This window comes from Ctenocephalides felis, unplaced genomic scaffold (assembly GCF_003426905.1).
Source record: "Ctenocephalides felis isolate EL2017-DRISC unplaced genomic scaffold, ASM342690v1 CF-g0.4_SCAFFOLD_03571, whole genome shotgun sequence".
NCBI lineage: Eukaryota > Metazoa > Arthropoda > Insecta > Siphonaptera > Pulicidae > Ctenocephalides > Ctenocephalides felis.
In genome coordinates this window covers 30,007,600-30,035,030 of record NW_020539725.1, presented here as the reverse complement: position 1 = coordinate 30,035,030, position 27,431 = coordinate 30,007,600, and the positions used below count along the sequence as shown (strand labels likewise).

The 27,431-nt window shown below is 29.1% G+C and overlaps 2 protein-coding genes across 2 annotated transcripts in view; both read right to left on the bottom strand.

The window, feature by feature from the left end:
- Window positions 1-1,160: 1,160 nt before the first annotated feature.
- Window positions 1,161-10,675, bottom strand: LOC113385902. The gene is made up of 9 exons (XM_026623724.1): window positions 10,658-10,675; window positions 7,718-7,881; window positions 7,007-7,137; window positions 6,437-6,628; window positions 4,471-4,877; window positions 3,721-3,830; window positions 3,297-3,645; window positions 2,158-2,983; window positions 1,161-1,417 (listed from the first exon to the last, which is right to left on the bottom strand). Exons 1-9 carry the CDS (start codon window positions 10,673-10,675, stop codon window positions 1,161-1,163), a joined length of 2,454 nt encoding a protein of 817 aa, XP_026479509.1.
- A 1,327-nt stretch (window positions 10,676-12,002) lies between these two features.
- Window positions 12,003-27,431, bottom strand: part of LOC113385106 (ATP-binding cassette sub-family G member 1) — a 37,185-nt gene continuing 21,756 nt past the window's right edge. The window contains exons 3-13 of the mRNA XM_026622913.1: window positions 26,679-26,764; window positions 26,458-26,591; window positions 19,922-20,067; window positions 18,359-18,600; window positions 16,652-16,768; window positions 14,944-15,158; window positions 14,394-14,562; window positions 14,177-14,277; window positions 13,948-14,103; window positions 13,558-13,686; window positions 12,003-13,285 (exon numbers count right to left, since the gene is read on the bottom strand). Coding sequence (XP_026478698.1) covers window positions 13,070-13,285; window positions 13,558-13,686; window positions 13,948-14,103; window positions 14,177-14,277; window positions 14,394-14,562; window positions 14,944-15,158; window positions 16,652-16,768; window positions 18,359-18,600; window positions 19,922-20,067; window positions 26,458-26,591; window positions 26,679-26,764 — 1,711 coding nt within the window. The 3' untranslated portion in view covers window positions 12,003-13,069. The remainder of the gene's footprint in view (window positions 13,286-13,557; window positions 13,687-13,947; window positions 14,104-14,176; window positions 14,278-14,393; window positions 14,563-14,943; window positions 15,159-16,651; window positions 16,769-18,358; window positions 18,601-19,921; window positions 20,068-26,457; window positions 26,592-26,678; window positions 26,765-27,431) is intronic.

The window sequence follows — 27,431 nt, the reverse complement described above, 5'->3', positions numbered from 1 at the left end:
TGAATGTATTTCAATACTTCTTTTTGATTATTTTCAAAATGTTTTTGAAAGAGGAGGCTTTGTGGTTAATAAGGGATGGCATAGTTAAAAATGGGATATTTTTAATAATCTAAGTTTATAGTCTAATATTTTTGATAGAATCTTTTATTTTATTTTTAACATCTGCATATAGATTGTAATGAATAAATTAGGCCAAAATTTTCAGATAATACAGGATCGATATTTATTTGATTTTAGAAAAACTCAATGCTCATTAAAAACTATTATTTAATTATGTCTATTCTTCATCAATTATTTCGAACAATTTCTGACATATGCATCAATAGGATATTTATTGATAGTAATATTCAACATTTAAGAAAAAATGTGCAATTAATGTTTCAAATCTTGTCTCCTAATGTATTTTAGTTTATAATTATTTTTAGTTCTAAAACGGCTCAAACGATAAAGTATCTTTTCACAGGAATTTCTTTCTGAATTTAGCTAGGTTTCATTAAATTGTGTAAATACTTTATTGTTGCATTTATTAGAGCTTATAAATTCAAAACTAATTAAATTTTTGTATTATATTTTTTAGTATTAAAAATGTATTCTTAAGTGTAAGATTTGTATTATGTAGGATGTATTCAATATTTTCAAATTTATTTTATATTTTTATAGCCAACGAAAATGAAAATGGCCACATTAATATTACTTTTATATCAATCGCTATTGAATTAAAAGATACACTGACAGCCCTGAAATGTATTTCTCTTTTATAGTTTGGAAATAAGAAACTAGATGATGCAATATTTTTGCAAATGAGTTTGCACTATGTATATTTTTGTAGATAAATATTACCATATTTGTCTAATAAAGCGAGAAAAACTATGAACTATGTGAAATTATGAAGCGGCTATATGTTAAAAAGTTCACAAGATAGTAAAAGAATAAATATGAGTTTGCACAATTCTAATTAAATACTTACTACGTTTTAAAAAGTTAAGTTAAACTAAATCTTGGATGTAAGTAAATATTGCAACTAATGGCTAAGTATGGACTATGTATGTATAAAAAAGTTTTTTATAAAAAATGTATAAACTTAATATGATTATCATAGAGTTTTATTTAATATAAACGCATATACACAAATATATTGTATTACTAAAATAATAAACAAATCAGGAGGCGTATTTTCTGATTTCATCACATAACTTAGCTTCTGATTTATCGATGTGATCGATAATGTCTTTGAGATTCTGTTTGTCCACTTCGTTCAAAAACATAGCGATTACCGAAAACCGAGGTAGTTGGCAAATTGTGTTTAAATATTGTGCCAAATAATTTGCATTAGTACTATCGTTTTTTACAATAAAATGCCTTTTCAAGCATTCTAACATGTTTGTCAACATATTAGCATCCAGTTTGTTTCCTATCACTGAAAAAGAAAAGGCATATTAGAAACACTAATAAAATCAAACGTGCAAAAATTCAAATCATGTAATATTTTATTATATATTCCACCATTTCCTAACAATATAATGGGTATAAAATAATGGATATCTGTCCAAGCATCCATGGCATTGAAACATTTATTTTCAGTGTCAGAACTGCAAAAGACATACATTAAATCTTACATTCGCATAATTTTAAAATGTGAAACAGCAAATGCATAGAATAAATATAATTATTTTTTACCAGTTTTATTGCTATGTGTGGTAATGGAATGAAAAATTAGTCATGAACTCAAAATTAAAATTACTTTAATAAAATATCCTATTAATAAGACAGACAATAAACATTCTAAAACTATATTTTACCAATATCTTACATAGTATATCATTTACTATTATTTATTAGAAGATATAAAGCAAATTTGTTTGTTGATATTATAAAATATTTTACATGAAACCAAGCTCTTAGGATATTGTATACATTTGCATTAGTTAAATGATATTATTAAAAGTTTTAAAAAAATACCTAAGCTAGTACACGTGCTCGAGGTACGTGAAGGACAACCATGTAAGTTTGCTTTGCAAGAGCGTCGATTTTATAGGATAACACGCCCATGATAGCAAGAATGATAAATACTTAGGCATAAATTATATAATACCTTATCAATATTTTTTTTGCTTTAGTTCAAATATCTTAATATGAAATTATAAATAAAGTAAATACCTAATTTCAATGTCGCTGGTACCATTGCTCGCAAAATTTTCGCCCTGGCGCTGAAATCATCGTCATGCTTAACCGATTCCCAAGTTTTCAAAAACTCGTATGGCGTGAAAGTAGATTCTTCCGATGATAATTGATTTTGCCGTATCCTTTCGTTAATTTGAATCTGTTTCTCTGTAAGAATTTTTCGGACTCTTAAATCACCCGTCCGTTTTTCTTCCTCAGATTCTTCTTTCTTAACTGTTGTTGCATCGACTCGGTTGACTTTTGGTTTAATTCTATATTTTTCGGCCACCTCTATTTTTCCTTTTGACCGTGATGCTCCTAATTCCTGACCTGAAATAACAGATAGAATAAAATTGTTGGTATTACGTTCAACTCGTCTGGCTCTTTTTCTATCTCTTTTGAATTGTTTACGCAAATCTTGTTCTTGCAATGGAACTCTGTGCTTTTCTGCTTCTGTTATATTTGATGTATTAGCGCTTTCAACCTCATTGAAATCAGACGATTTGTCTTCCATGTTTACATCGACTTGATCAATCCCCAAGATTTCTTCTTCTGGTTTATCACAATATACTGTAAAATCACAGGACGAATCATTCGGACTTTTAGCTTCTTCAATTAACGTGTCCGCTACTTCCATGTCATGTATGGAAATTTCTTCAATAACCACGTTCTCTTCAATTTCTTCTATAAGAATAGTTTCTATATCAGCTGAAGTGAGGTCCTCCATATTAGAGCAATGAGTATCAATTTCAGAAGTCGATGTCATACACTGTGATTGTGATAATGATCGATCAATAGAAGAGAGCGGCATGTCCTCGGGAATCTGATGTAGAGCATAAAACATTCATGAAATATGTGTTAAACTATTATTGTATTAAATTTTGCATTAAATGGAATTTGTAAAAGTTTTCTATTCATAAGCATTTTATAAAAATCCATCATTTTACAAAATGTAGTTAAAATTTATAACTAATATACATTTAAAAAGTAATTGAATTTAAACAAAAATCAAAAAAGTGTTGTTGCAGATTTATGTGAATTTCATATTTCAATCTGATTATAATTTTTATTTTGTTTGTATAGGGGAAAGTTTTATTAATTAACGAACAAATGGTTCTAATTTTGTATAAAATTACCGTCACTTCAATAACTGTTGGTCCTTGAAATCCAGATGTGGATGCGATCGGCACTAAGCATGTGCGATTCCTTGGGCCTTGAGTATTATTATTTGCCTCGTTTCTGTTCAGTTGATCTTCTCTTCCTGTGTTTATCATTTTATTCATGTTGATATCCATGTGATCACCATTCATTCTTTTGTCATTATTATCTCTATTTATTTCACCAATCTCCTCCGTATCATTTAGTTCTACTATTTTTTGGGACGATACTGTCGGTTCATTTTGTCCATTCAACTTTTCGTACGAATCATCCAGTTCCACAATTGTGCAGGATGATTGCTGTTCGTCCTCGTCTTGTATACGCATTCTAGAAATTAATATAGAAATTCAGCATTACTTTGATACCATTTATTATATTTTGTCAAAATCAATGTTCGTTTACCTGATAGTTTTACTGGATTTGTTAATGCGCCGGCTACACTCATACGCACCATTCTGTGCTATTGTATTGTTAGGATTTATCTTGATGGCTTGCTCATAATATTCCAGAGCCTGAAATATTCGGTAAATATATCAAATATAGTTTTTAATATTATTGACTTATTAATTATACTGACACATTTAATAACAAGCAAATTAAGTATTATGCACTTTCTAATTTCTTTTTTTTTACAGGTATTTCAAAATGATCAGGCAGCTCTCAAATATAGATTTTATAACACATGTTCATTTCAGATTGTTTAATTTTTAAGTAATTATTAAAATTTTAGCTTCATCAATTATGTATATAAATAAAATCATTGCAATAATTTCAATCGCTCTTTTCCAAAGCATTTTTAGATTTGAAAATTGTTTTGAACGATCTTTTAGCAAGCTCTTTTTTGTTTTTTTTTTTTGTGTTGAAGTTTTGGACAAACTCCAGCCGATTAATCAGCGCGTTGAGTTTAACTCATTATTATTATCTTTACCTTCACTTAATATTGGAATCTATAAATTTCGATCAGATCAAAATTACTCCTAGATGTGAAAAACTATAACAAAGAAATTTGCATTACAAAACTTTAGTAATAAATATAAAAATATAAACTAATTGTAAATCTGCAAGATATCAAGAGGAAACTATGATGAAATGCAGATCTAACATTGTCTCAAAAGTTTGTTGCCTAGAAAATAATGTTATGATCCAGCTAACCTTAACATGTTCTTCTAAACCTTGTAGAGCTTCTGCTTTTCTAATCAAAGCTTTTACATTATCCGGTTCGAGTGCTAGGACTCTATTGCAGTCTTCACTTGCTTCATTGAATTGTTTGAGCTTCAAATATGTTGCCGCGCGATTATTGTAAGCTGCTGCTGTTTGCAGCAATTCGATACTTTCCGTATATTGTACTAACGCAATTTTATAGTCGCCACATCTGAAACTTTCATTTCCAGCAATTCTTTGGCGATCTGCGAACAATTTTTTCTCGCTATGAGATAAAAGATCGACCATAGCCTGCTTGTTTTTCTTCTTCGCTATTGCGCTTTCTCGTTCAGCATGTGCCTTCGCAGCTGCTTCGCGATTCTTCTCTTCTTCTAATTCCATTTTCAATATTTCTGTATCTATAATAAAAAATGGAATATTTAATATATATATATATATATATATATATATATATATATATATAACAAATTTATTCTGAGTGGATAATAGATATTAATTTGGAAATATGAACAAACAACAATTATGATAATTATAATAATTTAAAACAAATTTTATAAACAAACCGTCTCATTTTATAGAATATTTTTTCTCCTAACGACATCTATTTTTCAACTGAACCCTAATCCTTCCTTTCCTATCTGATATTGCGTGATTAGCCACTTGAAAACCACTTGAAATTGAATAGAGAATTCGGACACCGACGATTGTTGGTGGGGCAGAAGACACTATATCGAACGACTTGTAACGGATAACACATAATGCTAATTTAGGTTTCCACATTTTGAATTTTAAATTATAACACACTGATGATGAGAAAAACCTAGTCTTGAAACGTTTGTGAAAATTATTATTTAATAAATTAGTGCAAAAAAGTGTTTGTTCATATTTCCAAATCAATATATATATATATATATATATATATATATATATATATATTAGGGTGGTCCTTAAAATAGTCATTTTTGAATTTTCCTGCTCCCAGGGGCTCAAGTGGTTCCAAATTGATAAAAAACAATTCTCTGAAAGTTTTAGCTCTTAATATTAACGTTTAGGTAGAGCGCAATTCAATCAAAGTTTGTATGGAAAGAGCATGGAAAAAATTTTGAAAATTAAAAAAAATGTTTTAGGTATAACTTAGCGACAAATGAATGAGTTTTATTCATTCATTTGTTCGTTAAATTACATCTAAAACACATTTTTAAAATTTTTGAAAATTTTTCCATGCTATTTCCATACAAAACTTTGATTGAATTGCGCTCTATCTAAACGTTAATATTAAGAGCTAAAACTTTCAGAGAATTGTTTTTTATCAATTTGGAACCATTTGAGCCCCTGGGAGCAAGGAAATTCGAAAATAACCATTTTAAGGACCACCCTAATATATATATATATATATATATATATATATATATCTGTGTGCGTGCGGTTGTGTGTGTGTACACACGGTAGGAAATCGACAATTGGAGAATGTGGATTACTTCAAATACTTGGGATCATCCTGACCAGAGAAAGATACTGCACGAGAGAGATCAGGGAAAGAATCGCTAGCGCCAAGGCGGCGTTTACGAATACGAGAACGCTACTGATTAGCTATGTCTGGACCATATCTAAAATGTCCTGGAAATAAAGTGTTGTGTCTGGAGCATATCTCTGAACAGATCAGAGACGTGGACTCTAGAAAAGGCCAACAAAAACTACCTGGAGAGTATTGAAATGTGGTGCTGGAGACGAATAGAGAGGATGAGGATAATAGAGGGAGTGTGGTAATGGGAATGATAAACACAGGTGGAGGAAAGAAATTATTACTTTCTGATTCTCTCACACCATAAACCTGCCTTCTGGCAGACTACTAATTATTATTATGTGTATGTTCAGTTGTAGATCATCCGAATCAACTTTTATTCTGACTCATCTAAAGAAATATTTCTATTATAATAAGCGTATTTTATTATCATACCAGGATCATATTTATCCCAAGATTCGTAGTCACAAGCTGCAATTCGTTTTGTTTTACGTTCACAACGTTTTTCTCCAGAATCGGTCATAAAAGAAGTATTATTTCGAATATCGGGTAATAGGCGGCGAGATTTTACTTGAGCTGCTTGACTCTTGAATTTGATGCTAGATGATTTCAAGTCGGTTTCGATTCCTGCAAAATATATTTATTTTAAATTACAAATATTCGCAAATCAGAAATACAAAAATGGTTTTACACCATGGTGTCCTTGTTCATGTCCTTTTACTATTTCTTGAATATTTATAGCAGTTTACTACTAAACGGCATTTTAGTAGTAAGCACAAATCATGGTAAATATTCAAGAAAGAGTAAAAGAACATAAATATATAATTCAAAATAATTAAGCTGATGTATGTCGAGCTTCTATACTATTATTTCAAATACAACATTCTTAAAAGCTTTAAAGCAATAGAGCTTAACAGATTTACTTCAAATGGTTTCAAATAAATATAGTTTATTAATTTCTTTAATTTTTGGTGCATTTTAACTAAAAACCATCTTATTTCATACCTTGCATATCGCCACACCATTCTGAAAATTCGTTAAGAAACTCCTCACGAGAATCTGGATTAAGCTGGCAACTGCGCACCAACGGCTCATCGACTCTTAGATATTTGCTATTAGGTTTGAGGACCCTTAACCTACCAATTTTAATAAAATATCATCAATATTACAAAAATCGATGAGCAGCAATAATATTTTAATACAGTTGCCCATATTCAATGATTTTTTTAAGGAGACAGTAACAAGTATGGTTAGAGATTTTCAAGAGCCCCGTGTGATTAAATAAAAATGAATATTAAGCATCAATATAATCCAAATAATTAGTAACATAAAATTATTGCAATAAATCTGATGATAAAAATTGCTGATGTGCTGAACAATTGGAATATAATGTATGAGAAATTTTACAATAAAAAGCAAATGGCGAGCACATATTTTATCAACCAGCTAGCTAAAAAAATTTATTATTTAAAAATACTATTTAATTTTTACAAAAAGTATAAAACTCCAAATATTTCTACTTGTCCCTAATCACTAATCACCAATAGTGAATGAGATGTACTGATCACTAATCAGTAAAAAAATTAAATTTAAAAATTATATTAAAACAAACAAAAAATTTAGTAACAATTTGTAACTTTTAAGGTTATGTACGCAAGTGAAAAGAATTAACAGGTGCACGTAAAGTTCAATAAATCATTTAAAAAAATATATTACCTATCAATTGCCTTGTCCAGTAAATCTGGGTAATATCCTTCTTCTCCAGATTTCAATATTACTACTATTCTCTCCATTTCTTTAGAGTTTTGGCATGTTTCAATATACTTATAGTCCAGATGGCTTACAGGTATATCATACTTTTCCAGCAAAGACTTGCTCTTCTTTTGCCTCACATAATCCGATGACTCCTCATCATCTAATTTCATTTTATCGTTAGGTACTTCCATACTTTAATTGCAAAAAATGTTAAATTTATTGTAATAAATTTCCAAAGGCAAGCTTTAATCACGAACAAAAATGACCAAAATTTTCTAACAAACTTCTGAATATCATGCCCGTAACTATAGCAATGAATCACCTGTGAAAGCAGAGTTTGATTAGAAGGATGTAATAATCTATTGTTTGAAGCGTTGTTGCCGGATATTTTTAGCGCAAACTTTGAAATTAAAATTTTTATTCATATTTATTGTAGTATATATGTCTATATTCCTTTATCTGCTTTCTTTTATTTTCATGAACTCCATAGTATTATGCTTTATTAAGTTGCAAGTCTAAATTTATAACTTATGTGCAAAATGAAGTTAGTTTTAATTATACAAATCAATTAACATTATTATTAGTAATTAATTAATTAGTTTAATTTATTCAGAATAGTTAAAAAATTTTAACTTTAAAGTATTCAAATTGAAAATTATTTGAATAAACACTTGCTCAATTTGCACCTTTGTCAAAAATTATAATATATAACTAAACTAAATAAACATAATAATAATAATATTTTGTTCTATTCCTTGAAACTTATAATTAAAGGTGTAAATGTCTGCTTCTAAAAATTCTAAAAATTCTAAATTAAATCTATTTTTTAGTTTATATATTTGTGTCTCTGTGTAAACGCTAATCTTCATTAATACATATGTGAATTGAAAGCTTTCTTTTGATGTTATGAATCGTGTGATGATTTTGTGTGAATTTTTTAATGTTGTTTTTTTTTTCATTTTTGTAATAGTACGTGATACAGTAACGCTTATGAGTATGATATACATAATATAATAAAATACATAATAATAAAATACTTCATCAAATTAATACAACATACATTAGATATAAAAAAATGTTTTGATTTCTCACTTTGAGTTTTGCAAATATGGGATAATATACTATATATACTTCTTTTATCTGTGACAATAATTCTATACATTTTTTATGTATGAGAATAATAAAAGACATATTCTTATATTTCTTACTCATATTTATATTGCTTCAAAATATTTATTATCTTTCCGTAGGGTAAGTTATAGTAATCACACAAAAATTAAAATTAAAACGTTTGCATAACTTTACGTTTCAAAGGATTCTGGACATTTTGGCATACCTCAGAAAAAGTGGATGTATGTGTGTGTGTGTGTGTGTGTGTGTAGTATGTATGTATGTTTGGATACAATTTTTCTTCCACGATTTCGGGCGCACAAATCAACCGATTCGAATGGTTAAAATAACATTAGATTCTTATTGATAAGAAGACGTGCTGATTAGTTTTTGGTGAAGACAAGTTTAGCCGTTTCGGAGATATGGAGCAAAAAGAGGCAAAAACGGTAATTCAGTTATTAAGAGAACGGAGTACTCGATTTAAATTATTCAAAATACATTTTACTTGTAATGACGAAATGAATAATTGATAAAATTTTTGGTAAGGCAGGTCTAGCGGTTTCAGAGATACAGAGAAAAAAGTAAAAAAAATTGGTGGTAAAAATGAACATTAGACTTATGCACATGAAATTATCAGATGTTTGATGAAGTTTTTAAAAATAAGTACTAATTTAATTACAATTTTGTTGGGTTCCGTACCAATATTTTTAATTTTTAAAGTTTACTTATACGGTTTAAGCAAATTTAAAAAATTTCCGAAAAAAAAATTCATAATTTTTAAAAATATACAAAGTTTTATTTACAAAGTTTACAAAGTTTACTTCAATATTTACAAAGTTTACTTCAAATATGAATTTTTAATTTACAATTCAATTTCAAAATGTAATATTTCAAATGCGTTATTTTAATCGTGAAAAATATATCCTCAGATGGATTCATTCATTCACCACCTGCTAATCTAAACCTTCTCAAGTGCTTATAAACTATAAAATATATAGTGATTATAATTATCTGTTCAAAAATGTATGAAACAATTATTATAAATCATTAATCATTTTTTATTGATTACTGATTTTTTGATTACTCATTACTGATAATTCTAGTACGGAAATTTCCAGCAATTTTTCTTAAGACACGATGCCACACCACTAGTTTGCAATTTTATTAAATGATTTGCTAATATACGACACTGGTTTGTAATAAAATGATTGCACTTAGTTTACAAATACATAATATTAGAAATTTAAACTAACCTAACTAATAATTCAATTCAAAAATCGCGGGTTCCGTGCGAGGGTTGAATTAAATTTACAATCTGGCAACATCCGCCGCCAACTTCGATACACTGCACACTGCACTTCAATCGCAATTCGTTAAATAATGTCACTTTCTACGGTTTCGGTAAGAAAATTGTGCAAAAAAAATGTGTTTTTGTGAGAGCATTTGTAAGTGTTAATTTTTTATTTATTGAATTATTATATTTAAAAAATATCAGCAATCGGTAGTTAAAGTGTCGTTAGAGCTAACGAGCGTATGAATTTCTAATTGCACCGGATTTAGATTAATAATTTGCAAATGTATTGTGTGTTGTTTCTCGTAAATAGTGTTTTTTGAAACACACGTTTTTAATTGTGTATTTGAGACCAATGTCCAAAGACTTTCGGTCGTGTTATTGTGATAAAAGTGCTTCTTAAACACCAGGAATGTCCACAAATGGATTCATGACAATCAGGCAAGTACATGTTATACTTCTTTGCTGTTAAACAGTTCCTACAATATGGCTATCCTTACAATCCTTAATAGAACCATTTAAAAATTTTATGTCAACATTATTATGTCAATTAATTAATTTCTTAGAATTTAATATTAATTTCAGATGAAATAAGTATACTTTATAAATAATTTATTACAATTGTGTCCAATCCAACAATATTCGATCATGAATTTATTGATTCAACTCCTTCGCTTATGCTATTACATGTCATGATTTGCTATATGTATTAAATTTTCTGTTTTAGGTAAGATCAGTCTCTTTTTACATTGTGATGCAATAACCGGAGTGTATGTTTATTCTTGAAGGTGAACATTTTATGATGGTATAAAAATATTATAGAATTCTGTATATTCATAATAATTGTTTGATGATACATATTTAGATTTACTATCGATACTTTTATTGAGGTTTTTATTTATATTTAGCTCAATTACAACAGATTAAGACAAATAAATATACTCATGAAGAATATATTTAATTAATTCATAAAGTAATTTTGTCGATTTGTTAAAACAATTAGAGTTTAAATCCACAGTTATAATCTATTTCCAAAAATAGTTGTACCAAATCAGTAGCTTGAAAAGCTGAGACATTCAACACTTTTAATGAATAAATATACTCATGAAGAATATATTTAATTAATTCATAAAGTAATTTTGTCGATTTGTTAAAACAATTAGAGTTTAAATCCACAGTTATAATCTTTTTCCAAAAATAGTTGTACCAAATCAGCAGCTTGAAAAGCTGAGACATTCAACACTTTTAACACCAAAAAGCAATGCATATTATTTTCAATAACAATAGCTGAAATTAAAAGTGTATAGTACTTTATAGACACCCACAAACTTTCGAAAAAAGACTTGATTAGTTAATGGACTTTCATTTCCGCAGCAATTATTATCGATATATCAAATTAATCATCAATTATCCTATCCTCATCAAATCAAGATATCATATGGTTATTAAAATTTGCTTAAAATTAAATTTCATATGATTATTACAATTTCCTTAAAATTGAAATTCAGCTTGAACATATTTGTGTTTTCAGGCACATTTGTTTATTGTTCTCAATACAATATTGTTGTATAATATTTTTTCTATAAACTTTTACAATCAAAGGCAAGATTAAAGTTATACATAAATATTAGTTGCTTATAAATAAAGTTAATTATGACTAATTTAAAGGTAAATATTAATTAAAAACTAGTTTAATATAAAAATTACAATTACAACTATCTTAGTAGCTTTTAACAAATCACATGAAATATTTCAAGTAAATTCTGAAGTTGAGAAAATATCTCATTTTCATAAATGACAATATTTTTGGCTTCCACAACAAATAATAAATAATAATCTATAAACTAAATTTAATATTAATATACTGATTTGAATGATTATTATATTATATATGATAAACTTTTCTATTATGATTCTTCTCAAATTAACAGTGAAAACTGTAATCTAATCGTGAGATCTCTGTCCGTGAATAATATTAGTGACAAACTGGCATTAATTATAAGCATCAAACATATGATGCTGTTCAAGTTTTACTGAGGTGCAGCTTTGTTTCAATGAAATTTTGCAAAGAAAAAATTATATAAACTATTATAATACATTTTCAAACAATTTTGGAACATTGAACGACTTTATATATCTGAAAATTAACAGATCTTGGTTTTCATCTTTCTTCGAATTACTTTTGACAAAATTTCTCATTGTTGTTATGATTGTGAGCATAACTTAAAAAGCATTGTAAGAATTTTTATCATTCTTTTTGATATCAATGTGCATTTGCCACAATCTAATAACAATTTTAAACAAATTGTTTCTTTGCATCAAAAGCTTTAAATGTTATGCTTATATATTAAAAATAATCTTAGTATTACATTTTATTTATTATGTTATTTTAATTTCATATGAACAGCTAAAGAAGTGCTACTAATTGTTATTGAATATGAATTACTACCATGTTTTCTTTTTATTTTTGAAAATAATGAGCGTATGCATATGCTTTATTACTATAAACTAAATACATTTGATATAAACTTAAAATAATTTAATGATATTGGTAATAAGAAAGGCAATATTCCTATTGATACTAACATTATAACTTCACACTAGTAAATATATCAACCGCAGATAATAAATTAAGAACTACTTTCTCATACTCAAAAATAGTTATAATCAAGATATTAACTTGATTCAAAATTCTATCACAGCAAGAAAATTTCAAGGCATATTATAATTTATCAACGAACCTAATATTGTGTAGATATGTGATGTGGAAAGGATCTCCATACTTATAATAATGCTCTTAACAGATAGGTTGTATATCTTATACTCATATGATGAGTATTTCAACTACAGTTTCTTAAAATAAATAATAGTGCATTATCACCTATCATAACAATTCTATATTAATATTAAATCTATCGCTTATTCAATTTCATCCATATCACAACAACAGTCAAAGCGTGCATAACAAATATGGTTCCTGATACAAACCACAGATTATCAGAAAGTACAACATCTGTTGCATCGGCTTCCATTAGAAATCGTTTTGTGTATTTGTAATGGCAATACAACTTATCTTCAGGACAGGGCAACGTAGTTCTATTGAAGCCATATGTTGATATGACTAATCCCTGAAAAATAATTATTTTTACAGTGATTTCTGTCTTCTGTGATAGAAATGATTTTTTTTCCATTTGTTGATGTCTTATCAATATTATAAAATTTACTATAAAAATGTTTTAATTTTTATTTATATTTATTGATGGTGATTTCCATGCATTAGTATACTTTGTTGAAGGAAGTTAAGTGTTTTATTTACTTCTGGTGTTAAAATAAATATTTTCAAATGTTATTATAATCGAGTAAACTCTTAATTATTAAAATACATAAGAAGTTTGTTTACCTGAAATCCTGCTCTGAAATATGATAAGTGGAACAGCCATTTTAGTGCGTATGGTATATCAGCATACCACAAACAAAATCCAAATACAGAAAATAACACTGCAACAACTGGACCCAAAAATACTGCGATCTGAAAATATAATGGTAGTTAAATAACCAGTATTTAACAAAGAAAACATCTTTTCCTTAATAACATTTTTCTCTACTATATTCATTCAACTGGGTTTCAATCTGTTCTAGAAATTTTGCATTTGGACCAAGACCAATACAAAGTTATAAAATCCTATTTATATTTGATTATTCATTTTGAAACCATTTAGAAGAATGTTTTCAAAAAATAATTTGTAGGATTTCTCTAACTACAAAATGATTATAATATATGTATTATTACCTTCACAGGAGTTGAAGCTCCTATAAAGTAACCCCAACTTTGTCCACACAAACTTCCTAATATAGTTATGCTAACAAAGCATCCAATTCTAAACCAGTCGAGTAGATTACCAGTGAGGTAATAACTGCATGCTACATATACAAGAGTACACAATATCTGTGAATGAATTAATAAGTTAATGAATAGTTCACTCGGAGATATTTGTTCTTTTTTCAAGTAGAATATTTACTTGGAATGGTATTTCAAACAAGATCACAGATAAGTAGTATGGTGCCAAATTATACCATCGATTAAAATGTTCTCGTGCCAATGTTTCCATTTCCAGTGGAACTGTAAATTAAAAATTGAGTTTTCACAATATGACCCAAATTTAATAAATAATTGGCCATTAGGTTAATGAGATAGTTTTCACTCATATTTTTAATCATAATTTAAAATATACTTACAATTAAGTGTTACGGACATTTTCCCAGTATATACAAGAAGAAGCATAGTACCATATAGATAAATATAATTGCCCAGGGCCGAATCAGCGTCATTTCCCACATTGCGATATAAATATCCAAAAAGAACACCGATCAGCATATGTGCTACTAAACGAAGTAAAGGCATCGACTGAAAGGAAAAATAAAAAATATTATTCAACTTTAAGGATATCAACTATAATTTACTTTTATCAAAAAATTGTATAACAAAGTGATATTTAGTTCAAGGCAGTTGATAAATTTTGTTCATATTTATGTATCTTCTTTGTTGTATTTTTGAAGCAAAATTTCGAAGTTAATTTTTACATGAACTTCTCAGACTAATGATATCGTACTACGACAATGATAAGGCGCGTGACCAAACATTGTTTTATTTTAATTTTAAATTCAATGTTATTTACTAAATTACATAAACTTGATATATTTCTTTGTTCCATTCACATAATTTTCATAAAACAATACTATTTCTATTTATTTGTTACTGATCATACAAATTATAGTGTCTACTCACATAATTTCTGCGTTCACCCAAAAGTTGTCTCTTGTACAGCAACCAAAATTGGGTTAAAAATGAAGGAGGTCTGATTGGTTTTTGTTCTGCTTGTTGTTTTCGTAATGATTTTCTATTGTTGACAAAATCACCTTTAAATACTTGAGATGCTAATTCAATATCTACATTGCCTCCTAAGGATTCAACTTCTTTCAGTAGAGCCACTTTCTCAGAACCTGTAGTTGAATTAAAATATTGTCATTAGTGTTTGATATTTGTAGTGTACAAACTCGATATGTTTTTGATTAATATAGAATTCGAAATAATTATCATTTAAATTATTTCATTCAAAAGTGTAACATTGGAAAATTAATGGTAAATGTGTATGAATCGGAAATCAACATCACCACATTTCAAAAGATGAGCAAGTCTAAGGAATATGGTCCTCTCAGGACATAAATAGTTAATCAGTAATTAGAATATGGAGATCATTTCAATGGAAACTTGATTTAAATTTTTAAGGTGTAAACATGGAAAAAATTGAGTCAAAAATTATGTGACATTATGTGTTATGTGACATAAAATAACAAATATTCTGTGAAAATTTAAAAAAAAAATAGTTTGTCGATCCTTGGACATCTAACATTGTAACAAGAATTGAACACTCAGTGACTTAATGTTACAACCGTCTGATGCGCAAATTGTTAATTATTATCAACTGATAATATTTGATTAAAAAATCAATGAGTATAATGACCAACGATATTTATAAATTGCACTTCAGTTTTTGCAATTTAAGCATATTTGATAAAGATCATGTATATTTGAACTTAACAAGAGCAAGGCCAATTTAATTCACGTTAAAATAATTAAATTGAATTTACGTAATGAGGTTTCGTATTCGTATTTATACACATACTTATAAATATCGTTTTTTTTTTTAAATTGAAATTTATGATGATGTATAGTAACAAACAACGCTGTTTTCGCATAATAGTAAAAATCGATGTTTGATTTTCGGAAGTGGGCACATATGAAAAATGTGGAAAAAATAATAATTAGTAACGAAAAATAAACATTTTTGATATGCACATACGTTTTTAATTTTTTCGTCACATTTACTACATTTTGTAATACTTTTTGGTAATTACATTTTGAAATCTTGTTTTACGCAATCATAATTGTATTATTAATTCAAACCATAAAATGAAATATCATACCATGAAATATTCAAGAAATTTTGAGTATTCAAATTTTTAGTTGATATTAAAAAGATCTAGCTTGTCACATTAGCATATATTTCCAGTTCTCATTATACTCTGATATACTACTTTATATTACCAGTTTCAATCGGTTTCGAATTATTTTTGTGAATCTGGTTTTATTTGATTGATTATATATTCTGCGAATAAATCAAGGGTATATCATATATTATACAATTTCGTCACTAAGTGCGTAAACTTTAATGCAAATTAGTGTGGATATATATTGTTGAATTTTTATGGCTACGTTGATTGCGTTCTTTATTTATTTTTACTTTTTCAGAAGTGAAAAAAATATTGAGTTGCTCATCTATTCTTTTTATGTTGTGAATGGTCATGATGTGCAATTTTGAGCCAGACTGCTTTTTCTGTATGTTCTATTATGAAATTTTGTTTCATATATTTTTATATGTCTAATCAACTAGATGACCGACACAAATCGAAAAAAGTTGCATAAATAATCTCACCTTCAATTCCTTGCATTTCGAATTTTTCTTGTTCTTCTTGAAGAGCATATAATTTACTACATGCGGATATAATATTTGATAAATCTGCTCCGTAGTCTCCTGTCGCTACCTCCATCACTAAAAAGAAAAATAAAAAATATTAATTATTTAAAACATGATGCATGTAATGGTTTCATTAAAATATATCTCGTTAGTAAAGTTTATTATTGTATTATATTGTGCACAATTGATTCACAAAATAGTTTATTTTTATTGTATTGTGAATTACATGGAAATCTCGTGGCGAGAAATCTCATAGTTTCTCTTGCTTTTATTATTTTTTTCCAAATAAGATGTACTTGTTCCAAGTAATAAATTGTTTACCATCTCGGGGAAGTCTAATTATATTTACCACAATTCTATGAATAATTTTGTATTTTGATATAGCAAGGAAACATTCAAGGCAAAATATTCTGACAATGTGTTGTAATATGAACTGCTATGTGTTATTGCGAGTTTCCGAGATTTTGTACTTCGTCATATAGGAATATGAAGCCGACGTAGGATGACTTAGGATTTTACTTTGTACTCATAAGTATAACTTTTATGCTCTCCCATCTCTGACTTACATTAACCCTTCTTTGCATGGTGATGGAAATTTCGATCATAACATTTAGTCAACAAAAAAAGATACTCAAAACCCTTGTACTGTAAATTTGTTGTTGCTGTAACATTTTAAGAGACTATTGCGTACAACAAAACACAGTTGTAAAAAAATAGCAAACGTCACTGTCTATTACCAGGCCTAGAACTTGGTCATTGCGCTTTTTGTTGTGACTCGAAAAAACGGGGGAGATTTTAGTTTGTTATAAGGAAATAAACGGAAATATAAAATACAGTAAAAATGAAAATTAACGGAGAAAAGGTTTGTTTTCATGTTTTTGTAGTTTTTTGTACAATTTATATCATAACACTGTGAATAAATTTTTCAAAACTATGTGATGGAATTTACATCACTATGCAGTAATGGTTGGCAAACAAAATTCTAGCACAAGATCATACTGGTCACCAAAGTTTTGATATGAACCCATTTCTTCAACCGTGGCGCTGAACAAAGATAACTTTATTTAGTTATCTTTACATTTTAATAACAATGATCTTCACAAAGAATATCTGCCTAAGAAGCCCCATAAATGAGGCTTCAAATTATATGTTGTCTGTGATTTGATGGGATTTGCCCACAAATTTGAGGTATATTCTGCACAAGAGAATACAGAGAAGCTCACAGATGACCCAGATCTTGATGCAACAGGAAATGTCGTAGTTCGTTTGCTTTGTCGTGCCAAGAAAGCAAAACCATATCATACACTTTGATAATTTTTATACCTCTTTGCCACTGGTAGTTTTTTTTAGCTAAGTCTGAATTCACACAGTGCAACAAAACAGTATAAAGAATAAAAAAGATTGAGTAAAAAATATTTCTTAATGTATTTACTACTGAGCTAAATATGTGACAATGCATGATGATGTAAATTTCCATCATATTGTTTTTTACATCCTACACATTTCTATTTACATTAGGATTTTTTTAGTATTTTTTCTTTCATCTAGAGCATTAATTACATCACCCTGATTTATTTTAACGAAATAGAAAAAATCATGCAGTTAAGGGTTAATATCTTAGAAAATTTGCATTCAATATCAACAACTGCCCTTTTAAATACTTACTGAAATCAGCTGGATTATGATACTGTGGGCATCTTAAACCAGTGGTTGCGGATAAGAATGGCTGTACTGCTAATGGAGAACCTCTATAGAATGCGTGTCCTTCCACCAGCACGTAAATCTGGTCGAATCTCTCGAAGAGCAAGGCGGAAGGTTGATGCACCGTGCAAACCACGGTTCTACCTTGGCGTGCCAGGGAACGCAGCAAAGTTATACATTGCGTACAAGAGGACGAATCTAAACCACTGTTACAATAATATGAAATATAATTATTAAATTCATCACTTCTAAAAATCTTCATTTATTATTATCACTTTATTAACTTCCCGAAGACGTTTGTTTTCATCAAAAAATCCGATTCGCTAATTTTATGTTTTCTCGACGTTTCAAGCCATTCTGAATCGAATGAGACCAAATTTGGAAAAAGTATGTGTGTGTATGTATGTGTGTGCGTGTTTGTGAACAGATTTTTTGCCGTAAATCGACGTTTTCTCAAAAACGACTGGGCCGATTTCACAAATTTGAAAGCCATTCGATGTACCTCGATGAGGACTAGCGTTTATCCTAGCCGTTTCTTTGTAAATAGCAGAGAAGTGAAAAAATTTTCGTCCAAGTTTTATCCTGCAATTCTGAATCAATTTTGAAAATTCAAAAATCGTTCGAAAGATATTGGTTGGGAATCGACCTGATTAGTTTTTGGTAAAAATCGGCCGGGCCGTTTTCTTGTAATGAAGTGTTAAAAAAAAATTATTCGGCGATTTTCATGATTTTTTTGGTGATAGATATCGTGGTCTTCTAAATCATACTAAAATATTACGGCCCTACGACAAGTCGTTTAATTTTGAAAATTTGTCAAAGTTTGCAAAAATTAGTATTGTTTTTTTGACGTTTGTCAAAATTTGAACTTTCATCGACGTATTCTCAAAAACGACTAGACCGATTTCAAAAATTTAAAAGTCAATCGATGTATTTTGAAGCAGATTATCTTTTTTCAGTTTTGTGCGACGAACTGCCGCGCCGTTTCTTTGTAATTTGGAAAAAAGGGTTTAACTTTTCGTCTACATTTAAGCTCATACTACCGAATCGACTTAAAAAATCAAAAACTGTTCGAAAGATATTAGTTGGGAATGATACTGATTAGTTTTAGGTGAAAATGTACCGAGCCGTTTTCTTGTAATTAACTGTTGAAAAAAAAATTTAAGCCGATTTTTATGGAACTTTTTTGGCGGTATATATCCTGGTCTTATAGAACTTACTGAAATATTACGCCCTTACGACAAGTAGTTTAACTTTAAAAATTCATCAAAGTTTGAGAAAATGAGTAGTTTTTTTGATGTTTGTTAAAATGAAAATTAGATGATTTACTTGGTATAGATTGTTCGTACACGTTTTCAATGATGTGTAATAAATCCACTCGGAATACTTTTAATCACTCATAAATTAATTTATATTTTATTGATTAAGTCGATTATTCACACATATCGGGAAGTTTATGTAACTTGCCTCAAGGCTAAATACCAATGCCAACTAGTTTATATTATTGTGACTTGATTTTGTTCAACTTACGTTGTGGGTTCGTCCAGGAACAGAACAGCAGGATCGGAGATCATTTCTAAGGCAATAGAAAGTCGTTTTCTCTGACCACCCGAAAGTCTGCCGGTTTGTGTATTGACATGATCCGATAGTCCTAATGCCGATAATAATTCTTTAATCTGCAATGAGTATATTCAGGTTAATTATCAGAACTTAATCATTTTTTAATGTAATTATATACATGAATAATTGTTTAAAAAAAAGTAAACGAAAGCCGCTTAGCACAATTGTGCAGATAAAGTGTTGAAAGCGATTAAGACATCAATTTTCATAATAATTATAGAACTGATTGTACACTTATCTCTACATCACAAAACTTAACATAATTTGTTGAGCAAGGTTTACATGCGATTTCTACTTGTAATTACTGCGAAATACATTATTAAGATTGGATTATACTTATGAAACAATAAATATTGTTGTCGATAAAAACGAATGCATGAAATAAAAAAAAAGATATTGATATATCTCATGTACATTACAAATTCATTACAACTAGAAATATACGTTAATTTTTTTAAATTTAATTAAACATTAATATTTGCAATTTCAAATTATTTTTAATATTTCGCAAAGTACTAAAAAGCAGTATCGAAGGTCAACATTTCTTCATCTTCACTTTTCAATGAATTGCCCTAATTATGTTCGCTATTGCGTAAAAAGCACTTAAAACCGGCGATTAAATAAAATAATCACGAAGAGACATACATATATTCTCTTAAATTAGTGGGTGGCAATATAATTTTCTCGTTTTAAATCAAGTTGGACTGCTTGTCTTGTCTGCCTGGCATTTTCAATTAAATGTACGATTGGTCAGGTGGTGTCTGGATTAAAAATAATTGTATAATTGATCTTCAGGTAATTGAGTTATTGGTGTATGAGTAACGCAAGTGAATGAAGTAAAATACTTCAATTATTTTATCAAAATTAACATCTATTATGTTTTCACCATGAATACGTTCATTATTTACCACATAACTAAAATAATCTATTTGTATTTATTTATTTATTTTGTAAGAATTTAAATACTTTCTTCTCAATTTCTATTAATTTTTAATGTGTGGAGTTTTTTTTCGTTTTATTTGAATCAATTAACTAAATCATCTTCAGACATGGTTTATGGTTTCGTTTATCTATGGTATCATTTATCATAAGTGCATAAACCTTGAATAAAGTTTATAAAAGAATATTAATCTTGAAATCATATTTCATTCAAAATATAATCCATGACCATGCATTAAGACCAATTGTTGCAATAAACAATATTAGGTAACTAATTATTCGCGATTTCACCGAAACCGTTAAAACATAAACCTTTTACGTATAATTTATTACCATTGATAACGTCAGAACCAACAAGGATCGTATTGAGTCAGGTCAAGATTGACAACTTTCGATAAAAATGAATTCGACATAAAAGCAGTTATCAAATTTTGTGCAAATTTTATATCAATCGATTTTGCGATATGAAAATGTGCAATCAGAAAGGTGTGTAATGATAAAAAATGGTTGTTAAGTGGTTTGCTGTACACTTAGTAGATTATAATGATAAGCTTGAACGCTTATATGTTTATACAAAAAATTCAATAATGGCGAACATTATAAATTCATTACATAAAAATGCTTAATAATTTCGAATACTTTATCTATACAAAGACATGCCGAGTCATGTAAGGTAATCACAATGTTTTTTTCTTTGAACTTCATTTTCATTGTATTACTCGGTACTTACAGTTACTTTGCCTTACTCGCAAACAACTCACGTGAAAAGTTGCATCAGGTTAGAAATCAGGTTAGGGGGCGTCCATTAATCACGTGAGGTTTTTAGGGGGAGGGGGGGTTTGACGAAAAATCACGAAATATCACGTGGGGGAGGGGGGGTATGGTAAGATATCACGTGTATTTATTTTTTAACTGATTTTTTTAAAAAAAATCTAACATTTCAAAAAATAATCAAAAATTTTAGTTTTTTCATTTAACTAAAAATACTCGTGATGTTTGGTGGGGGAGGGGGGGTAATTTTGAATATCACCACGTATCACCAAGGGGGAGGGGGGTCCAAAAATCCTTAAAAACTAGCTCACGTGATTAATGGACGCCCCCTTAGAAGTAGCAAAAACGGTGCTTGAGGGAAACTAGTAAGAAATCTTACGATCTGTTGTTAGTCATGAGTAATCAAATCTCTTAATACAAGGTTCAATACTGTCTAAAGCTCCACTCTTATCGAAGAGAAACGAGAATATCGTTTACGTTACACTTATTATCATATATCCTTTTTGATAATCATCTCAATAACTAATACATTTTACACAAATAATGTTAAATAATGTTTTTACCTTTTTTTATTGTAGTATTCATTGAATAGATTCATTACTAGTTCTTCTAAAATGACGATAATTTTGAATGCGATCAATGCACAGTAAACAAATAAAATAACATTTTTTATAACCGGTACTTTCCTCATTTCATTTTTTGCACCAGTGACCTTGTTCATGTACAAGTACCTATGCGCTCTCAGATGGCTGCAGAACTGGTTTGCTCGTACTAAAGCAGTAGAGTAAATCCAATGCTGCATTTCTTTATTTTAAACGTAGTATACTTCTACCGCATTTAATTAAATAAGAATTTTACTAAAAACGCACGCAAAAATGTTCTGTACATGTATTTACTCAATGAACTATATTTTACTAATACAAAAAAATGTTTTAGTAATGTGATACTAATGGTATAATTAACTTCCCGTAGGGTGTTATAGTAATCGCAAAAAAATCGAAAATGAAATTTTTTATATATCTTTACGTTTCAAAACCTTCTGAACATTTTGGCATACCTTAGAAAAAATGGATGTATGTGTGTGTGTATGTGTGTATGTGTGTGTGTATGCGTGTGTATGTGTGTGCGGATACAAATTTTCGTCGACGATTTCGAGAACACGGATGAAGCGATTTGAATAATTCAAAAAACATTCGATTCGTATTGATAAGGAGACGTGCTGATTAGTTTTTGGCAAAAACAGGCCGTTCCGAAGATATGGGGCAAAAAGTGCCAAAAAGGGTAACTCAGTTTTTAAGGGAACGGAGCGTCCGATTTTAATAACTCAAAAAAGCATTTTACTTGTATTGCCAAGATGAAGAACTGATCAAATTTTCATGAGGGCATTTTTAGCGGTTTCGGAAATCTAGTAAAAGAAAATTTAAAAAAATGCCATCTGGCGGTCAAAAATGATCATTAGACATATGCACATCAAATTATCAGGTATTTTATAGAGATTTTAACAATAAGTATACATTTTGTTTACATTCTTATGGGTTCCGTACCAATGTTTACCCGTTAGACGGCGACGCGTCGCTTACGCGCTTCGATATTTTATCTCTATGCAGTTAAAGCAGTACGATTGCTTAGAAAAAAAGATCAGAATTTCCAAAATATGTCAAAATAAAGAAAACTTCTTTTTTCAAAAAAAAGTAGTTTTTTGTCAAATTCATAGTTTCTTAAAAATTTATTTTTTTGAAGTGAAATTTTTTCAAAAATGTTAATCATTTTTAAAAAAATAGTAATATTTGGCACGGGAAGTTACAGCAATTTGCCTTAAGGCTAGATGCCATGCGCCCCACTAGTTTTTATATATTTCAACAAACAAAACTGTGTTCTGTGGCATATTGATGTAATTTCTTAATCTAGTATTTCTAGAAGGCAACCCGGTGGTTGACCATTCTTCTTCTGATGTTATTAGATTTTGTTTTTTGTTCTATATTTGAGATCTATAATCTCAAGTGAAAATCTGATATCACTATTTTTTGAAATCGTACTGGCATAGGTGGGTATCGAACCCGAGCCCAGGGGTTGCTATACCACGTTTCCACCATGGCCAGCTCAACTGCAAAAAAATATCTATAAGTTCTCTGAAAATTTTCAATATTTTTGGATTTATGAGGTCGTCAAATTAAGGTCTCATAATTCTAACAATAGACACTGTCACAAGTGAAAAACTCAAATTAGCAAGAAATACGGAAATAAGTTGCTATCATTCAGTGCAGGTGCTTTCATGCAGCACATATAAATAAATACGAAAGAAATATTGTATACAAATCAAGGTCTTTCAATAATGCACGTTTAAAGAAAATCGTCTGAGCTTTATAGGTTCTTGGAGTGTACCCCAGTGAGGTGACTATCTCACTTCCAAGTTTTAGAAACAGTACAATAACCGGTTGGTAAATTTTACTACATCAAGCGAAACACATTAGTCTGAAACCTAACGATTTATAGCAATGGATACATCAGTGGAACGATGATAAAATTGTGAAAGTTCCGTTGGTCTAGGCAAGACAACTTGATCTCTCGAGAGATCTCTGCTGGTGTACTTGGCAATGAAACTTCAGACTCGAAGTGAGCACGCACGCCTGAGGTGAAGGTCAACATTCTCTGCACTGTGGAATTGTTTATTTTCATATATTCATTATGATTCTGACACAAGTGATGCATTAACCTGTATTGTGCAAAGAAGACCGATTTTTGAGCTGTAGTTAAATATATTTTATCATTCATTATATGTGTATCAGTATTATTATTTGAGCCTTGCTAACAAAAGTCTGCTCAAGTTCCCGGAAGTAGTAGAGATTCTTTCGAAATCTACTAATACTTAAATAGGAATATTTCATATAATACGGTTTTCTTGACTCCAACTCAATATAATTAGGCTACAGTTCACATCTTTCTTATATTGGTTAGAAAAATGGAACAAAACCTGGAGATTTGAAATGAATGGCTTAAAGTCAGTACATTTACGCTTAGAAAAGAAACCTGCCCACCAGTGAGAATAGGAAATACTCAAGTACCTCTAGAAGACCATGTGAAATATCTCGGCATATACCTCGATAGAAAACTTAATTGGCGAACTCATATAAAAAAAGAGAGATAAAAATCAAAAAGCTTTACTGGTTACTAGGGACTAAATCCAAACTAAGCTCATACAATAAGCTTATTTTATATAAATCTTTATTCAAACCAATTTGGTGCTATGGTATACAATTGTGGGGCAGTGCTCATAAGACTAATATAGAAATAATACAGAAATTTCGAAACAATTTTTTGAAAATTGCCTTAGGAGCTCAAAATATGTTCCCAACTGGTTGATTCATGTCGACACGAATACACCTACCATAAATGAAGTAATAACAAAAACAGCACAAAAGTATAGAAACAAGCTAATCACACATCCAAATTCGTTAGCAAATTCCTTGATAACAGAGAACTATCCAAGAATTAAGCCATCAACTCTCCTGATAAAAAATGGAAATAACTTAATCATTATTTATAAGAAATTATTTAATAAGTAAATAGTTAAAATTATATAATTATCAATATAATATTGTGAATTTTATATCGAATGGAAAAACAACTACTGTGTTGTTTTTTTCAACATGCCCTTGTTGTATACAATGTCCCTTTTCGGCCGACTATTGTAAATTCATCAAATTTATTGAATGTCCTTTACTGGACAGTTGTAAATAAGAGATAATAAAAAAAAATTGGTTGATACTATTGTTTCTACAAAATTTAACGGTTTGGTATTTTGTTCAGGAAGTACCTAATATTAAGTCATATGTTCAAATAACGTATATTTACTATCATCAAAATACTTTAGAAGACTCTTTTAGAAGAAAACCCACTGCAAAACACGAACAACCATAAGTTCATTCCGGGTTCCTTAATCAAAGAAACACAAGCCTGTGAAAGGATTTTGATCTTGACTTGATCAAGTTTAACAATGCTATTACTTTGAAACCTGTACTTCATACTCGACGAAGTTTATTTTTATGAAACGTGTTTGAGAACAAATCGATTATTTTTATTGCTTTAGTCACTCTTATTGTATGTTAATAACAAACGTGAAAATATTGTATGTTAAATATGTATGTGCTATTCCATTGTTTCTACTTGCATTAAGATTCAACAAAATATTTCCAACTGTAGAATAAGACATTTTATAAAAGATATATATTTTCCGTAATTTCTTGAACTTTTATGAAACTGAAATATGATTTTATCAAAACGCAAATGAGATCATTGCAAATCTTTGTAATCAGTCAGTTAATGATAAAAGAATTAGTGTTTAGGAACGATGTGATATAGAAAACGCAAGAGAAGTAGGTATATAAATTATATTGCATTTTATAATGGCATTTGGATTATATTATTAACGCATATACCAAAGTTGATTTATAAATCAATCATACCGTGTACATGACAAAGTCACTAAAAAGATAAATATTTTTATGATTAAAGTGATAACGAGGTTGCGAGTGTATGTGTAAGGTCTTGTAAGTCCAACAAAGTATTTCTTGAAGTTTCATCATAAATCGGACTTCTTGAGGAATATAGACCATCAATATCAGAACACTTCAAAATTTAATTTATTAGTCAATATTTGGTTTGGTTTTATATTATATTTGGTTTGGTTTTATATATTACTATGATTGTAAATATGATTTCATGTTGAGATGGCTTACCCTTTGGTCTCTAACTCTTTTGGGTGCATCTTTATCTAATTTTAGTGCTGCGGCTAAGGACATGGCTTCTTGTACCGTCAGCCACGGACGCAGTTTGTCATCTTGATGAATATATCGGCAAGAAGAACTTTTATCTGTAGGTGAAAATATAAACAAATTTTATAGATCAATATAGTTTCTTTCGACCACCATACGTACTTCAGCTTGAATGAACTTTTTACCTTTTTTTATGTGTTGGGTTTCACTTTCTTCGTCATTTGCGGGTTGTACATCCTTCATTTCAATTGTTCCAGATACTCCTCGGCATCTAAAAAGTATTCACATATACATAATTGAATTTTTTTTTTAAAAAAACAGCATTTTCAATTCAAAATCAATTATTTCTTGATTTATGCACCTAAAATATTTTTTATTGATTTCTACTATTTTATACTAACGGAATAAAGTACAGTAAAGTACAGCGCACAGTCCGTTGCAACGTTGCAAGGTATTTTCAAAATATGAGACATTTCAAAACTTAGGATATATAAAGCTCCTAATGGTATACTAAATAAGTTATGTTCCTTATTATTAGCAATTTGATTTTAAAATGATAATTTTCTACCTTGGTGACACAGCATTATTCTTTCAAACCCGAATTTCAAAGTTTAATATTTCTTATCTGCAACATTATTTTAACGCTCAAATATAAATAGACCTGGTCAACAATGATAGTTACCTGTGATTTTAAAGATATTAACAAAATGAAATTTGGAAATTGAAAGTATTTCATAATCTGAAAGATTTACAACCCCATATTATCTTTGCATTGTTTATATAGATCTCTAATAGAGATCTTTCTAATAGAGATGTATGTTATTATAAGATTTACGAAGATGCAAACATATTTTTGGAAGTACTTAGTGATAAAAACTGGATGACATTATTGATATCGCACATTCGATAAGTATGTCGCAAGTATTTATACCTACTGA